The following is a 19,154-nucleotide window of genomic DNA, read 5'->3' as shown; positions in this document are numbered from 1 at the left end:
CAGCGTATTACGCTCGCAAAACCTGTGTGCATAATACGTAATTACCAAGGGCTCATGTAACACAGCCCTTAGGGCTTAAGCAGAAAAATGTGATATGCTGCTATTTTGCAACTAGGAAATTCCACGTAACACAGTGAATAGAACCCATTGATTTCATTTATTTATTCTCAATATATAATTATTTCATTATTTATTCTCACTCCTCTTCTTTGCGCTCGTCATTTTCACAGGCACAAAAAATTAAGACGTTCTCTATTTTGTTTGCGCACCAAAGAGCCCCTTCGAGGTCTATGGGAGGTGTGCAAACACGCACATCTTCAGGCAAAAACACATGTGGCATGTGCTAATATGCTCGCCGCTATGGAGTGTATTCGCGCACGACCCTTGGACTATTCAAACGCCCTAAAAGTGCATGCGAGTTTGAAAAATAAAGCGAGAAGATAGGTCCTGCCCTAACTTTCTTGCACGTAGTATTATCACATGAGAATCCCTATAGTGAAAATTAAGCCATTGAAATCAATGGTTTAGTTTCATCCCAGAATGCGTCCATAATTTTCATGGCCACATAACAGGACTAGGACTCATCTGTTGAGGACCTAAAAGTTAGGCAGTGTAAACTTAGACTAGACAGTCTTTCTGCATTTGAAAGTCAGCACCAAAATGCGCAGGATAAAACAATTCAAAGCCACAGTGGCGCATGCGCTAATACGCTCACAGCTATGGGGCGTATTAGGCATGAACCGGGGTTTGTTTGTTTTTTTTGACTATTCAAACTCTATACTAGTGCACACCAATTATAAAAAAAAGCAGGAAGATAAGAATCCCAATAGTGGAAACGAAACCACTGACATCAATGGTTTCATTTTGTCCTTTATGCGGGCTTGATTTTCTGTTTAAGCCCAAAATCTGATTCAAAACCAAGTCAAAATCTGCACCACTGATGTGATTTTGAGGCAGATCTATTGGATAAGGTGAAATCGGCACCAAAATATACTGTGGATTTTGACATGGATCCACATCAAAATACCCTATCTGGGCCACCGCCTCAAGGGCAGATTCAGGCAAACATGGTTTTCTCCCCTTATACAGTCGTGATAATCACATACAAAACCTCCAATATCAATGGGTTTCAGTGGTTTCGTTTTCACTATCAGTATTCTAGCCCGTTAACTGGACGGGCGAGAAAAGTAAGGAAAGATGGGGTGGTACCTTGTTCAGGCTCAACTACACTCCATGCTGCCAGGCGAAGTTGTGCCTACGCTCATCAGAATAAGCCCTAAGACAGTTTTAAGATCTTTCAGATATCAGCAGCTGAAACAGCATTGGTCTAAAGTAAGGCTACCTTCACTCTGTATTCGCAATGTAGATGTGCCATATGCGCCAGGAGAGCTCCCGGCATATAAATCATATTAATATGCCTTTTTGTCCTTTTGTCTTCTGTTGGGCCAGTAAATGTCATTATAACTTTTTTTCCAGTATGGATTAGTGTAATGTACTGGGCTATTCTATATACAATCATCCAGAAAAACCTCTACCACAAGATATATGATTGTTTTTTCTTTTACAATGGAAGCCTTTGGCCAACAGATGCCACTTGATAAAAGAGTGCAAGAGGGGTCTGGACGCCTTTCTTGAGTGATACAACATTATATGTTATAATCATTAATAACTAGAGATGAGCGAGCACCAAAATGCTCGGGTGCTCGTTACTCGGGACGAAATTATCGCGATGCTCGAGGGTTCGTTTCAAGTAACGAACCCCATTGAAGTCAATGGGCGACCCGAGCATTTTTGTATTTCGCCGATGCTCGCTAAGGTTTTCATGTGTGAAAATCTGGGCAATTCAAGAAAGTGATGGGAACGACACAGCAACGGATAGGGCAGGCGAGGGGCTACATGTTGGGCTGCATCTCAAGTTCACAGGTCCCACTATTAAGCCACAATACCGGCAAGAGTGCCCCCCCCCCCAACAACTTTTACTTCTGAAAAGCCCTCATTAGCATGGCATACCTTAGCTAAGCACCACACTACCTCCAACAAAGCACAATCACTGCCTGCATGACACTCCGCTGCCACTTCTCCTGGGTTACATGCTGACCAACCCTCCCCCCCCACAGCGCACACCAAAGTGTCCCTGCGCAGCCTTCAGCTGCCCCCATGCCACACCACCCTCATGTCTATTTATAAGTGCGTCTGCCATGAGGAGGAACCGCAGGCACACACTGCAGAGGGTTGGCACGGCTAGGCAGCGACCCTCTTTAAAAGGGGCAGGGCGATAGCCCACAATGCTGTACAGAAGCAATGAGAAATATAATCCTGTGCTACCGCCATCAGGAGCTGCACACGTGGGCATAGCAATGGGGAACCTATGTGCCACACACTATTCATTCTGTCAAGGTGTCTGCATGCCCCAGTCAGACCGCGGTTTTTAATTCATAGACACAGGCAGGTACAACTCCCTATTGTGAAGTCCCTGTGGACCGACAGCATGGGTGGCTCCCTGGAACCCACCGGCGGTACATAAAAATATCCCATTGCATTGCCCAACACAGCTGAGGTAGTAATGTTGTGCTTAATGCAGGTGGGCTTCGGCCCACACTGCATGCCCCAGTCAGACTGGGGTTCTTTAGAAGTGGAAACAGATGCATTTATAATTCTCTGTGGACCCACAGCATGGGTGGGTGCCAGGAAGCCACCGGCGGTACATAAAAATATCCCATTGCATTGCCCAACACAGCGGATGTAACGTCAGCTGAAATGCAGGTGGGCTAAAAATTTATTGGATTACACTGTAGGCGAGGGCCCACAAAAATTGCTGTATCAACAGTACTAATGTACATCAGAAAAATTGGCCATGGCCAACCAAGAGGGCAGGTGAAACCCATTAATCACTTTGGTTAATGTGGCTTAAGTGGTAACTAGACCTGGAGGCAGCCCAGTTTAACGAAAAATTGGTTCAAGTTAAAGTTTCAATGCTTTTAAGAGCATTGAAACGTATAAAAAAATTTTTTTTTTAATTATATGAGTGAGCCTTGTGGCCCTAAGAAAAATTGCCCATTCGGCGTCATTACGTGAGGTTTCAGGAGGAGGAGCAGGAGGAGGAGGAGGAGGAATATTATACACAGATTGATGAAGCAGAAATGTCCCCGTTTTGGATGGTGAGAGAGAACGATGCTTCCATCCGCGGGTGCAGCCTACGTATTACTTAGGTATCGCTGCTGTCCGCTGGTGGAGAAGAGAAGTCTGGGGAAATCCAGGCTTTGTTCATCTTGATGAGTGTAAGCCTGTCGGCACTGTCGGTTGACAGGTGGGTACGCTTATCCGTGATGATTCCCCCAGCCACACTAAACACACTCTCTGACAAGACACTAGCCGCAGGACAAGCAAGCACCTCCAGGGCATACAGCGCGAGTTCAGGCCACGTGTCCAGCTTCAAGACCCAGTAGTTGTAGGGGGCAGAGGCGTCACCGAGGACGGTGCTGCAATCGGCTACGTACTCCCTCACCATCCTTTTACAGTGCTCCCGCCAACTCAGCCTTGACTGGGGACCGGTGACACAGTCTTGCTGGGGAGCCATAAAGCTGGCAAAGGCCTTGGAGAATGTTCCCCTGCCTGCGCTGTACATGCTGCCTGATCTCTGCGCCTCCCCTGCTACCTGGCCCTCGGAACTGCGCCTTCTGCCACTAGCGCTGTCGGATGGGAAGATTTCCATCAGTTTGTCCACCAGCGCCCTGTGGTATAGCATCATTCTCGAACCCCTTTCCTCTTCGGGAATGAGAGTGCAAAGGCTCTCCTTATACCGTGGGTCGAGCAGTGTGTACACCCAGTAATCCGTAGTGGCCAGAATGCGTGTAACGCAAGGGTCACGAGAAAGGCATCCTAACATGAAGTCAGCCATGTGTGCCAGGGTACCTGTACGCAACACATGGCTGTCTTCACTAGGAAGATCACTTTCAGGATCCTCCTCCTCCTCCTCCTCAGGCCATACACGCTGAAAGGATGACAGGCAAGCAGCATGGGTACCGTCAGCAGTGGGCCAAGCTGTCTCTTCCCCCTCCTCCTCCTCCTCCTCCTCATGCTCCTCCTCCTCAACGCGCTGAGATATAGACAGGAGGGTGCTCTGACTATCCAGCGACTTACTGTCTTCCCCCGGCTCTGTTTCCGAGTGCAAAGCGTCTGCCTTTATGCTTTGCAGGGAACTTCTCAAGATGCATAGCAGAGGAATGGTGACGTTAATGATTGCAGCATCGCCGCTCACCATCTGGGTAGACTCCTCAAATTTTCCAAGGACCTGGCAGATGGCTGCCAACCAGGCCCACTCTTCTGTAAAGAATTGAGGAGGCTGACTCCCACTGCGCCGCGCAAGTTGGAGTTGGTATTCCACTATAGCTCTACGCTGCTCATAGAGTCTGGCCAACATGTGGAGCGTAGAGTTCCACTGTGTGGGCACGTCGCACAGCAGTCGGTGCACTGGCAGATTAAACCGATGTTGCAGGGTCCGCAGGGTGGCAGCGTGCGTGTGTGATTTGCGGAAATGTGCGCAGAGCTGGCGCACCTTTCCGAGCAGGTATGACAAGTGGGGGTAGCTTTTCAGAAAGCGCTGAACCACCAAATTAAACACATGGGCCAGGCACGGCACGTGCGTGAGGCTGCCGAGCTGCCACCAGCTTACGGCCGTTGTCACACATGACCATGCCCGGTTGGAGGCTCAGCGGCGCAAGCCAGCGGTCGGTCTGCTCTGTCAGACCCTGCAGCAGTTCGTGGGCCATGTGCCTCTTATCTCCTAAGCTGAGTAGTTTCAGCACGGCCTGCTGACGCTTGCCCACTGCTGTGCTGCCACGCCGCGTGACACCGACTGCTGGCGATGTGCTGCTGCTGACACATCTTGATTGCGAGACAGAGGTTGCGTAGGAGGAGGAGGAGGGTGGTTTAGTGGAGGAAGCATACACCCCCGCAGATACCACCACCGAGCTGTGGCCCGCAATTCTGGGGGTGGGTAGGACGTGAGCGGTCCCAGGCTCTGACTCTGTCCCAGCCTCCACTAAATTCACCCAATGTGCCGTCAGGGAGATATAGTGGCCCTGCCCGCCTGTGCTTGTCCACGTGTCTGTTGTTAAGTGGACCTTGGCAGTAACAGCGTTGGTGAGGGCGCGTACAATGTTGCGGGAGACGTGGTCGTGCAGGCCTGGGACGGCACATCGGGAAAAGTAGTGGCGACTGGGAACCGAGTAGCGCGGGGCCGCCGCCGCCATCATGCTTTTGAAAGCCTCCGTTTCCACAAGCCTATACGGCAGCATCTCTAGGCTGATCAATTTTGCAATGTGCACGTTTACCGCTTGAGCGTGCGGGTGCGTGGCGGCGTACTTGCGCTTGCGCTCAAACTGTGGCGCTAGCGACGTCTGGACGCTACGCTGAGAGACATTGCTGGATGGGGCCGAGGACAGCGGAGGTGAGGGTGTGGGTGCAGGCCAGGAGACGGTAGTGCCTGTGTCCTCAGAGGGGGGTTGGATCTCAGTGGCAGGTTGGGGCACAAGGGGAGAGGCAGTGGTGCAAACCGGAGGCGGTGAACGGGCATCGTCCCACCTTGTGGGGTGCTTGGCCATCATATGCCTGCGCATGCTGTTGGTGGTGCCTCCCCAGCTGATCTTGGCGCGACAAAGGTTGCACACCACTGTTCGTCGGTCGTCAGGCGTCTCTGTGAAAAACTGCCACACCGTAGAGCACCTTGACCTCTGCAGGGTGGCATGGCGCGAGGGGGCGCTTTGGGAAACAGTTGGTGGATTATTCGGTCTGGCCCTGCCTCTACCCCTGGCCACCGCACTGGCTCGGCCTGTGCCCACACCCTGACTTGGGCCTCCGCGTCCTCGCCCGCGTCCACATCCTATAGGCCTACCCCTACCCCTCAGCATGCTGTATTACCAGTGATTTCCCAGGCAGCAAATAAATTGGCGCAAGCCTGCAGGACAAATAGAATGTTTCCCTTTTTGGGAAACGGAGGGCCCACTGACTATATTCAATCAGATAAGATATGTGTTACACAGAAATGCAGTTATATGAAGTGCAGCAGAGCGGAGACTTTTCACAGGCAGCAAATAAATTGGCGCAAGCCTGCAGGACAAATAGAATGTTTCCCTTTTTGGGAAACGGAGGGCCCACTGACTATATTCAATCAGATAAGATATGTGTTACACAGTAATGCAGTTATATGAAGTGCAGCGGAGCGGAGACTTTTCACAGGCAGCAAATAAATTGGCGCAAGCCTGCAGGACAAATAGAATGTTTCCCTTTTTGGGAAACGGAGGGCCCACTGACTATATTCAATCAGATAAGATATGTGTTGCACAGAAATGCAGTTATATGAAGTGCAGCAGAGCGGAGACTTTTCACAGGCAGCAAATAAATTGGCGCAAGCCTGCAGGACAAATAGAATGTTTCCCTTTTTGGGAAACGGAGGGCCCACTGACTATATTCAATCAGATAAGATATGTGTTGCACAGAAATGCAGTTATATGAAGTGCAGCAGAGCGGAGACTTTTCACAGGCAGCAAATAAATTGGCGCAAGCCTGCAGGACAAATAGAATGTTTCCCTTTTTGGGAAACGGAGGGCCCACTGACTATATTCAATCAGATAAGATATGTGTTGCACAGAAATGCAGTTATATGAAGTGCAGCATAGCGGAGACTTTTCACAGGCAGCAAATAAATTGGCGCAAGGCTGCAGGACAAATAGAATGTTTCCCTTTTTGGGAAACGGAGGGCCCACTGACTATATTCAATCAGATAAGATATGTGTTGCACAGAAATGCAGTTATATGAAGTGCAGCAGAGCGGAGACTTTTCACAGGCAGCAAATAAATTGGCGCAAGCCTGCAGGACAAATAGAATGTTTCCCTTTTTGGGAAACGGAGGGCCCACTGACTATATTCAATCAGATAAGATATGTGTTGCACAGAAATGCAGTTATATGAAGTGCAGCAGAGCGGAGACTTTTCACAGGCAGCAAATAAATTGGCGCAAGCCTGCAGGACAAATAGAATGTTTCCCTTTTTGAGAAACGGAGGGCCCACTGACTATATTCAATCAGATAAGATATGTGTTGCACAGAAATGCAGTTATATGAAGTGCAGCAGAGCGGAGACTTTTCACAGGCAGCAAATAAATTGGCGCAAGCCTGCCAGACAAATAGAATGTTTCCCTTTTTGGGAAACGGAGGGCCCACTGACTATATTCAATCAGATAAGATATGTGTTGCACAGAAATGCAGTTATATGAAGTGCAGCACAGCGGTTACTTTTCACAGGCAGGAAATAAATTGGCGCAAGACTGCAGGACAAATACAATTTTTCCCTTTTTTGGAAACGGAGGGCCCACTGACTATATTCAATCAATAATATATGTCTTCTGGCCCTGCCTACACAATTCTCTCCCTGTAGTATTACTGCAAGGCGCAATGCTCTGCAGACAGCCGATTTTGAAAAAAAAAAATTTGTGCAACACTGCTAACAGCAGCCTGCACAGTACTGCACACGGATAGATGTGGCCCTAAGAAGGACCGTTGGGGTTCTTGAAGCCTACACTCACTCCTAACACTCTCCCTACCTAAGCACCACTTCTGTCCCTGTAGTATTACTGCAAGGCGCAATGCTCTGCAGACTGCCGATTTTGAAAAAAAAAAAATTTGTGCAACACTGCTAACAGCACCCTCCACAGTACTGCACACGGATAGATGTGGCCCTGAGAAGGACCGTTGGGGTTCTTGAAACCTACACTCACTCCTAACACTCTCCCTACAGCAGCACCAGTAGCAGCACTTTCCCTCAGCTAACTCAGTCACAAGGCATCTGAGGCGAGCCGCGGGAGGGGCCGACTTTTATACTCGGGTGACATCTGATCGCCCCAGCCACTCACAGCAGGGGGGTGGTATAGGGCTTGAACGTCACAGGGGGAAGTTGTAATGCCTTCCCTGTCTTTCAATTGGCCAGAAAAGCACGCTAACATCTCAGAGAGGAAACTGAAAGTAACCCGAACACCGCGTGGTGCTCGTTAAGAGTAACGAGCATCCCGAACACCCTAATATTCGCACGAATATCAAGCTCGGACGAGTACGTTCGCTCATCTCTATTAATAACTTCAGAAGGGTCGGTGATCCGGGGATTATTCCGATTGCCAGATTGGAGTCGGGAAGGAAAAGTTTTTCCTTATAAATGGGGAAAGTTGGCTTCTACCTCATTGGTGTTTTTTGCCTTCTTCTGGATCAACATTGGGGGGTAATAGGCTGAACTGGACAGACATAGGTCTTTTTTCGGCCTAACATACTATGTTATTATGTTGCTGTATGCCTATATGGTCGCATTCGGCAGAAGTAAATATTGGGAGCCTCCGAATACTCGGAGGGACACTGGAACATGCAGTATGAAAGGAGCCTTAAAGGGGTTGTCCCGCGCCGAAACGTTTTTTTGTTTGTTTTTTTTAACCCCCCCCCCCCACCCCCACCCGTTCGGCGCGAGACAACCCCGATGCAGGGGTTAAAAAAACAAACCGGAGAGTGCTTACCTGAATCCCGGCAGTCCGGCGTCTTCATACTCACCTACTGATGATGGCCGCCGGGGTCTGCTCCCTCCGTGGACCGCAGCTCTTCTGTGCGGTCCATTGCCGATTCCAGCCTCCTGATTGGCTGGAATCGGCACGTGACGGGGCGGAGCTACACGGAGGTGGCATTCTGCACGAGCGGCCCCATTGAAGACAGCAGAAGACCCGGACTGCGCAAGCGCGGCTAATTTGGCCATCGGAGGCCGAAAATTAGTCGGCACCATGGAGACGAGGACGCCAGCAACGGAGCAGGTAAGTATAAAACTTTTGATAACTTCTGTATGGCTCATAATTAATGCACAATGTACATTACAAAGTGCATTAATATGGCCATACAGAAGTGTATAGACCCACTTGCTGCCGCGGGACAACCCCTTTAATGCTGTAGATCAATACAGAAAAATTAAAGCTATATATTTAATAAGCAATCTGGGGACTCTGATGTCTCCGCAATGCTGCTGGCATCATGGCAGTATTCAGAGACAATGGCTCCGCTTCCATTGACAATTAAGTCATATAGCAAAAATGAATTTTATTTTCTTTAGCAGCTATTGATTTTCTTCTATGCTAAAAATACCGGATACTGCATAGTGCCGCCTAGTTGAGAAACGTTGCCCATTAGTAGTGACCTTCTTATAGTCAAGGGAAATGCCCCCTTTCAGTAATAATGTACATACTGAAAAAACCAACCAATTAAAGCCCACGATAAACGTAAGATGGCCAATCTTCTACAACACAAGATCAATTGAATGGTTTTATTATACAGTTTATGAAACACCTCTCTCAGTTTGTAGCCATCTTACCTTATTAATTGTAGCAGTTCATTGTAGGACGGCCGTTTCTTTACATCCTCTTCTAAGGGAATATCTCTGTAACACAGAAGATTGTATACATCTGGGTGCCGTATGGCCATGATGTGAGCCGTGACTGCAGTAGCGCCCCCTACCATAATTACCTGATGGAACACACATCATAATCATGGAAATAGCAACGGAGCCAGCTGACTGGAAATTTTTCTTCCGGAAGATCTTTGATGATTCTTACAAATGACTCCGGAAATATTCCTACTCCGTCCACAGTAGATCCCTGATACCCAAGGCAGGAGAAATATTTCAGTTGTTGCATGAAATACATCATCAATAATTAGTTTTTTTATACTATATAATTTTCAGATTTCTGTGTAACGGAAGGTCCCATAAATGATAACCTGACCCAAAGCACCAGTTTCAAGTGTGCCATTTTTCTAAGCAGTGGCGGATTAAGTACGGTAGTCTATATGCCCTGGGTTGTTTGTCATACTCAGGCCTCACCTCCCAACGTCGATCTGCAACGTTGTGTCTATAGTCAATAGATGCAGAATGGAAAAATGGGTGGAGCAAAACTCATGTGGTAGGAGTGGCCTGAAAAAAAAGGCAAGGCTGTATGGGATTGAAGTGTACACGCTGTTATGGAGGTACTGCTGAGCAGATATTCTTCGATGTAAGTAGGCGTGATTGAGTGGAGAGACAAAAAATAGTGGTTTGGCGCAGCGCTCCAGAAGCAAACAAACTACTAGAATGATTAGGTTCTACTTTATTTGCTGATGTAAACAACCAGCATTAACCCTTTCCAATCCAATTTGTATCCTGGTTTTCCTAGGGGGCTTACTCTTTTTCTGCTGTTATACAACGGCGCTATATGCTGGCTAAAGCCAATACTGCATGAGGTGAGACATTGAATAGGCTCCAACAGCAGAGAGGCTGGCAATATACAGTAAGAGAACCACGACGGACGTCTTCCAACATCAGAGCTGTACAGCCTTAAATCATAATGTCTTCAGAAGTCAGACAGTGGATTGGAAAGGGTTAAAATACACATTTCAGGGCGAGAGCCCTTCATCAGTTCAGCTGTATTACACACTAAGAATAGACAATGATAGGTAAGGAATAAGGTAACCTAATTAATACTGATTAAAGGCTCCTGCACACGGGCGACTTTGCATGAGCGCAAACCACATCCAAAAGAACCCATTGTTTCAATAAGTTCCCTCACATGGAGCATTTTTGCACCTGCATTTCTGTTGGGCAAAAAAATATGTGAAATACTTTATTTTTGTGCGCACCTGAGGCTCAGTAGGAGTTAAGTCACAAACAAAATCTCACACTGAATGGCGCAATTTTGAGGTGTTGATCGTTAACACTGGGGACAAAGTAGGCTTCCTCTTTGGGCCTCATTTATAAAACATGTCTACAAGTAAAATTTTGTTGTCCATAGCAACCAATCAAAGTTCTTTTCACCAGGGTAGTTTTCTGCTGCCATCTTCTGGCCTCCATAATTTTCTTATTTTTCTGCCAATATAATTGTGTGAGGCCTCATTCTTTGGAATTCATATTACTTTTTTAATGGCTTTTCATTTATTTTCCCTTGTAAGTAGCGTAACTACAAACGTGCAATTCTGGCATTGCTTTTTTTTTCTGTTGATGTTCACCATGCAGGATAAATAATGTGTTACTTTGAAAGATCATTTGATCACGTCTGTGTCCCCGGCGCGATGCTCTCCCCGGCCAATCACAGCCATTCAGTGAATGACATCACTGAATGGCTGTGATTAGTTTATCGAGCGCCGGCTGTGATTGTCCGGCGCTCGATCCAATCACAGCGCTTCCTCACACAGCGCTGTCGGCGGTGGGTTTCAAAACCAAGCCAGGGAGATGACAGCGGGGAGAAGACTGAAGCAGCTTGCCGCACCGCTGAAGAGACCATTGCGCTGGGGACACAGACGCGGGCTGAGAGGTGAGTATTGCGTTGCTTTTTTTACCTAGTATATACTAGGTAACAAAACTATATAATTAACTTTATAAATTATTAGTACAAAAAGATCCTGGAAAAAAATCTGAATTGTTTGATTTGAAAGAGAATTAACAGAACTTCAAGCTCCAGCTAATATACCATGTATGGACAAGCTGCCAAATCTACCTTTTTGGGATTGGTGGTTATGGGTCAGACCTGATAGTGACCATCATGACAACATCACAATGAAGTTTAGTCCATTAAGAGTTTATTAGATTCAAAGAAAACGGTCCAGTCAGTGCTGGCAAATTTGACGCATTAGTATCATTGGTCCTATTTTGGATGCAAGAATTGACTTTGGTTTGATGGGTTCCAGGTTCATCAGTGGACGGCCCTGAGATGATGTCTTTGGCAATCCAATGGTTCTAGTGGACAACAATAGAAGTCTAAATATTACTCTCATGCACATCAATTGCATGAATTTCCCATGATCCCATGGTTCAGATTCTTCTAACATGTCATCTATCCTTCTTACTTATGATGAGCAGGTGCAATGCAACGCTGATTAAGGCAAAAATGCCTCGTTGATTCTGCCTGTGTTGTAAACGAAAAGCTCCAAGATACAGACTTATCCATCTATTCATGTTAATAAAATGATGAGAAGCATTGCAAGCAATATTATAAGTATTAGTTTTGAAAACACTAGAGGGCATCATTAAAAAAATTGTGCTTGACTGTCATTCCTATTTAATATTATTACATTACTCATGCTATAAAATGTATTTATACTTTTTAAATTTATTACCCGATACAGAGATACCCCAAATCACTTGAGAATATACAGCTTGTGGCTCTGCAGAAAATATACTTCATAGTTTACCCCAAAACCACCCAGAGCAGGGCAAGAGGTGAAGTAAACACAAATTTGTAGAGAAAGCTCTCAGCCAAGCAGGGGTCAAAAGGACAGCTCAGTGATAATGATTAAAATCCCATGCATTTTGTATGGTGTTTCCATATTTTTGTCCACCCCCTGTATATTACAGTTCTCATTGGGTTCCTCAAAGTTATAAGTTTTGACTTCATAAATGTGTACGATGGTCAGAAACAGCTAAAAAGGATTACTACAGCTCCTTGAGCACTGATTAAACAACTGTGAGCTTCCTAAGTATCCCTGCCAGAATTGTGGTGTATCTAGTGCCTAGATAACGCAGAGATGTTCTTAGGTTCCTTTTGCATGCAATGATTATCATTTAATTTATCGTTGGAATGTCCACATGATTGGATTGTCTGATAAGTGGGAGTTGAGTTGCTGTAACCCTCACCAATCATGTGAATGGGGATCCCGTGCCTCCCCGTATGAATGGAGTGATGGTTGAACATGTATGACTCCATTCCTCTCTATGGGACTGCTCAAAGTTGCTGAGTACTATACTCAGCTATCTGAGAGTGCATGCTTGACCACTGCTTTATTCATAGGGGGGGTTTTATGACATATGCCATAACATATTTATTGTAGGGAGAGAAGTGGGTAAATCTGCCCACTATGTTTCCAATGCTGATTCTAACACTATTGCTTGTCTTCTCTCTCTTCATCTCATTAACATGAGTAGATGGATAATACCTTGAAGGCTTTCTTCTAGAATAGCGGTGTCAAACTCATTTTCACCGAGAGTCACATCAGCCTTATGGTTGTCTTCAAAGGACCGATTGTAATCGTATAGACAGTGCTTGTTAACATGAGTGTATTTCTGTGGAGGTAATATGCAGTGAACAGAACCTATTGATTGCAATAGGGTCATTCACATGAGTGTATTTTTTCACATGATGTACAATCATGTGAAAAAATATGCGGCATGACCTATATTGGTGCATATTATGCACCCACCACAATAGGCCATTAAAAATGAATGGGAAGGTGCTGATACATAATGAAGACACAGGAAAGATGTCTGCATTCCAAATATGCAGTGTATTTGTGCACAAAAAACATACCAGAAAGGCCAAAAAACGTGAGTGTAAGCCATTTTTGGTCAAGCAAATACACAGCTTATTTGCACGACTGAAATGAGCTTATGTCTGTGTGAACAAGCCCTAATAGTGACCCCATAGTGGTGCCAATAATAATAGTCACCCCCATAGTGGCCACAGTAGTAAGTGTCCCCCATAGTGGCCACAGTATTAACAACATCTCCCATAGTGGCCCCAAAAGTAACAGGGACCCCCGTATTGACCCAGTTGTAATAGTGACCCCCCCAGAGTCATTTCGGGCATGCTGCCCAGCCAGACACCAATAGCAACCCCTCTATTGGCCTCGGGCGAGACAACATCTCTACAGGGTTTACACTCACCCAACCTGCAGCCTTGGTTCGGCGGCAGCCGCTGCTCAGTCTGTGATCGCAGTCCTCTCACCTTGGCAGAGGTGCCAGTGGGGAGAAGTTAACAGTTACAGGCTCAGCAGTGGCTGCCGTCGGCGGACCAGAGCTACAGACGAGGTAAGTATAATTCCTCTTCTTTTGATGCATGGGAGGTGGGTCACATAAAATGAAGCAGTGGGCTGGATTGGGCTTGTTGGTATTGTGTTTGACATGTGTGTTCTAGAACATAGGCAGCATCTGCAAGGCATGTTTGCACTGTGGAAAGATTATCCACCTGAACATCGTAGGTAAGAAGAATGGATAACATCTAGAAAAATCTGTACCATGGGATCGTGGGAAATCCATGTAATGATTCACATGAGATTAATACCTGACCTATATTCTCTTGTTGCCCTCCAGAAACATTGGATTACCAAAGACACTGTCTCAGTGTAGTCTACTGATGTTCATGAATGCCAGCAAAGCAAATACTTACATCCAAAGGGTGACCGATGACTCCAGTGCACCAAGTTTGCCACCAGGAGCATGAAATTCAGAAGAACCTAATAAGAGAAGGAATCTTCTAACCATATTAACTATAACCAACTTTATGAAACCAAAAATGAAAGTCTCACCTATAAGAGACTAGAAGACACCATCACATTTATAATACCATGGTAGACCCAAATGCTTTAGTGAAAAGTATAATTTAGTCATATATATATATATATATATATATATATATATATATATATATATATATATATATATATATATCTGCTGAGTGCTAACAATAAAATGGACTAAAAACCTCTCTCAATCCGTATTTACTTTGCCAACAACTGAAGTGTATTACATCCCCTCCATCAATGTCAATGTACTGTATTATTTCAAATGGAGCAAATTAGAGCAAACTAAAATCAATGAAGTTTCGAAAGAAGCAATGGGTTATAAATGGCAAACTACAGTAAACTCATTACCATTGATGAAAGTCTTACCTTATTGGACACCTACTAATAGCATATTCCCATATATAATGACATACACAGAGCAGAAGGGGCCCTAAAACAAGGTTGTAAATTCGCAATACCCCTTAGGCTTAAGTGAACACAGTTTATTAGAGTTAATCAATTCTCTTTATTGTATTAAGAGTCTAGACACAATCAACACAAATGATTAAAACCTATTAAAATACACACCAACCTACCTACAATTTTATCCATTCTCATTGCAACCAGAAATTCTAAACCTAGGCATTTACACACATCCTTAGGAAAGGGGTTAATCTGAGCTAGACCTCCTTCCCCATGGACGCCATAAGCACTGGCATAGACTAACTCTATGGCTTGTCCTCACATCTCAGTTACATTTTAGAAGATAAAAATGGAGAAGTCTGTGATTGGCTGAGCAGTCACATGCACAGGGAATAGCACGTGACCCCACGCCAGCTTGATATGGTTTCTGAGCAGTGCTGCAGCATTGGACAGGGAGCCATTTAAGTAGGAGAGTATGCATTTTTCTTTCTACCATTTTTTTTCTCATAAAACCCCTTTAACCTCTTAGTGACACACGTTTTTGCTTTTTTCCGTTTTCATTTTTTCCTCCACCCTTTTAAAAAATCGTAACTCCTTTATTTATTCATCGACGTCGCTCTATGAGGGCTTGTTTTTTGTGAGACGAGTTGTATTTTTCACTGGTACTATTTAATGTACCATATAATGTAATGAAAAACTTTTAAAAAATTCTAAGTGGAGAGAAAAGGGAAGAAAAATGACATTCCGGCATCTTTCGGTGCGTCTTGTTTCTATGGCACATAAAATGCAACAAAAATGACATGATAATGTTATTCTATGGGACTCGGTACGGTTACTACAATACCAAACTTGTATAGTTTTTTTTGCTGTACTACTTATATATTTTTGTAAAGATATTTAATTTTTAAAAATTATTTTCTGTTTCCATCTTCTGCGCACAATAACTTTTTATTTTTCTGTTGATATAGTCGTGTAGGGCTCATTTTGTGCGGTACATCCTGTAGTTTTTGTTATGAGCATTTTAGAATACATAGGACTTTTTGATCACTTTTTATTCGATTTTTTTCTTGGCAACAGGGTGATCATAAAGCGCATTTCTGGCGGTTTCTATTTTTATTTTTGGACGACGTTTACTTTGTGCGGTAAATAATGTATTACTTTGATAGATCGGACTTTTACGGAAGCAGTGATACCAAATATGTATTTTTGTTTTATTATTTAGATTCTTTCATTGTAAATATGGCAAAAGGGGTTGTTTTTTTTTACTTTTATAACTTTTTTTTTACATAATTAATAAAACTTTATTGGTCTTATTTTTAATTTTTCTTCTAGTCCTCCTAGGGTACCACAACTAGCGATGCTTAGATCGCTTATGCAGTATGATGTAATGCTATAGCATTACATCATACTGCATTCTGACAGGCAGCCTATCAAGCCATCTCACACAGGGATGGCTTGATAGGCATTATGTCATGACAGCCCTGGGGCCTTTCAAAAGGCACCCAGCTGCAATGACACCGGCAAGGGGAGGGCCATACGGGACCCCCGAACATCATTTGGGGGATTTAAATGCCTCTATTAGATTTGACAGCGGCAGTTAAAGGGTTAACGGTCCCGATCGGCCCTGCGTCCGAACAGGGATGTTGCCCGCAGGTGTCAGCTGTAATAAACAGCTGACACTTGCGATGTATGGAGGGAGATAGCAACACTATCTCCCTCCATACACGTCCTGCAATGGCAGGACATAAAAACACAATAGGGTGGTCACTAAGGGGTTAAAGAAATCGTTTATCCTCCTGTTTAATTGGCCCAGTCAGTGCAAAACATGGTTCTTGTGTGGGCTCAAACTGGAATTTTGTCTTTGGAGGAGTATATACTTTTCATGAGCACAAAGCGGGATTATTACTACGGGGGGCACAAAGTGAAATGGTAGAAAGTGGGTATTACTTTGCAGAGGCACAATAGAGGTCACATTTAGAATTTTTTATTGCGTAAAGGCACAAAGGGAGCAACTAGCCATTGTGGAGGAACACAAGGAGGCAATACTACTTGGTGGTGGGCACAGTTATTTTGTGGGACATAAAACAGGGCACCAGTGTTATGTGGGGTGCAAAGGTAATCCCTACCACTATGCAGAGGAATTGGGGGCAACAGCAAGACGGAGAGTTTCTGTGCAGAGACGAGTCGTAGTTGGAAGAAGCCTTTATGGTTTCCTGGGCGACTGTACTGTATGACCATACCTAGAGCTGAGCCTCTGTATCTAAGCCTGCCATGTTCTGAAAGTTGTCTTATAGATATGCGATGTCTCCGGTGTACAGATGTAGGAATTGTTAATATGACTGGTGCATCATGATAACTCAATTTACAGCACTGCAGCACATTGTAGTTGAGTTATTATAACTGGTGATGAGTGGAATAATAATTGGTTGGACTAATTTAACGAAATCATCGTGAATTGGTACAGTAAATTCCAACTCCTATTAAAGTCAATGGGAGTAAAAATCAGGGTCACTAATTTTCCCTCCAGCAGGTCTTCAATGCAGCCAAAGCCCCCAAATTGCCTGGAAATACAGCCACACATCTGAGGAATAGTGTGCTCTCCCAAAAAATTGGTCAAAATTGTGTACAGTGGTGTAGGGTGTCAATCATAGCACACGAGTGTCACTGAAAACAAAAGAAGGCCCATATAGGTTCTCCTAAAAAAATTACACCAATGAAGACAACAGATGTGCTGCTTGTTTTAAAAGCAATGTCATAAATTACAAGGAGAAAATATGTGAGGTTTAGATAAAACTCAAGCACAGCTGTAGAGCTACCAAAAATTACTCTGCCCAAAGCAACAAGTGTGCTGCTTGTTTTAAAGCAATGCCATACATTTTGCACATGACACATTCTACCAGGTGAGCAGAACAGTCAAGCACGGACCTTCTCCAAGGAAAAGCTGGAGAGCTACAGAGGTTTCTTCAGAAAATTTTCATTTTGGGAGAAGGAGGTGGAGGAAACAGGGAGAAAGCAGAACAAAATAGAGCAGCAGCAGCACCACCACCATCAACAGCACCTTGAAGGCACAGTGTGGTCTGAAATAAATCTATGCTCAGTCATATATGAGGAAAAATTGCCAGCCTGGTTCATTTTTATAAAAATAAGACAATCCACATAGTCTGTGTACAGGCGGATGCCTTTGTCAGTTATCACACTTCCAGCTATGCTAAACACCCTTTGTGATAGCACACTGGCAGCGAAGCATTCAAGCACCTCTAAAGCATTTTGTGCAAGCTCGGGCCACTTGTCCAGCTTAGCGCCCTTATCCAGCAAGTATTGCTGGATCCAGTGCGGGCTGATAGCGTGATCAGGAAAGCCATAGGTCGATACAAGGGTAGTAGTACTGGTTGCGGTACAAAAGGACCAGACATGTAGCATAGTCAGGGAGAAGCCAGAGGTCAGTACACAAAAGCAGCAATTGTAAGGAGGGGAGCAGTTGATAGCAGAGCACAATAATCTTGCAAGGGAAGGAGGTACAAGGCCAGGCTTAAATAGTGAGTCCAATCAAGGAACAGGGTGGAACCAATCACACAGAGACAGGGAACAAGGACAGGATTCAGCAGAGGAGCTATCCAGAGTGCTTGAATAACTCAGCAGGGAAAGCCATCCTGACAACAAGGATGGCCATACTGATTGTGCTACTATAACTGACTATTTTGGTCATTTTATCAAAGCAGGCTAAAATGGCACACACGTCTTTCATTAGTAGCCACTCCACAGGTCTCTATACAGCATTTGCTAATGACATAAACCATCTGGTACTCTGTGATCACTCTCTGCTGCTGACTTAGCCTCTACAACACATGCAACATGGAATTCCACCATGTAGGCACATCAGAAATGAGACGGTTCAATGGTAGCCCAAACTATAGCTCCACCTCCACCAAATGAGAGGTAGCATAGTATACTAGGTAAAAAAAATGTCCATCCAGTTCAACATGTTATCCCCCAACATTAATCAAGAGAAGGCAAAGAACTCCAATGAGGGAGAAGCCAAATTTTCCTCATTTTAGGGAAAAAATTCCTTCCCAACTCCAATCTGGCAATCGTATAAGTACCAAAATATGAGCCCTGTTTCATGATCTTTTCCAGCACAGGATGTAACCTCAGTAATTGTTTAAGAAGCGCTGCACTACTAGGTTCATCACATGGGCCAGGCAAGGTACGTGTGTGAGATTGCCAAGGCATAGGGCTGCCAACAGGTTGGCCCCATTGTCACACATGACCTTGTCTGGATTCAGATTGTGCATGGTCAGCCACATGTCAGCCTGTGAGTGCAACAGCTCTTCGGATGTGTGTGGCTGCACTCTCCTAAACATATGAGTTTTAGGACAACATTGTGGTGGTACTTGAGGCATGTTGTGT

At 44.9% G+C, this 19,154-nt stretch overlaps 1 protein-coding gene across 2 annotated transcripts in view; it reads right to left on the bottom strand.

The window, feature by feature from the left end:
* Window positions 1-19,154, bottom strand: part of NCF4 (neutrophil cytosolic factor 4) — a 55,763-nt gene that overhangs the window by 3,286 nt on the left and 33,323 nt on the right. For both annotated transcript variants that reach the window (XM_066596293.1, XM_066596294.1), the window contains exons 9-10: window positions 9,546-9,676; window positions 9,394-9,459 (exon numbers count right to left, since the gene is read on the bottom strand). In XM_066596293.1, coding sequence (XP_066452390.1) covers window positions 9,394-9,459; window positions 9,546-9,676 — 197 coding nt within the window. The remainder of the gene's footprint in view (window positions 1-9,393; window positions 9,460-9,545; window positions 9,677-19,154) is intronic.

The sequence above is a fragment of the Eleutherodactylus coqui genome, chromosome 3 (genome assembly GCF_035609145.1).
Source record: "Eleutherodactylus coqui strain aEleCoq1 chromosome 3, aEleCoq1.hap1, whole genome shotgun sequence".
NCBI classification, from domain to species: Eukaryota; Metazoa; Chordata; class Amphibia; order Anura; family Eleutherodactylidae; genus Eleutherodactylus; species Eleutherodactylus coqui.
The sequence above is the reverse complement of the archived record's forward strand: the minus strand, read 5'-3'. Positions and strand labels throughout refer to the sequence as shown.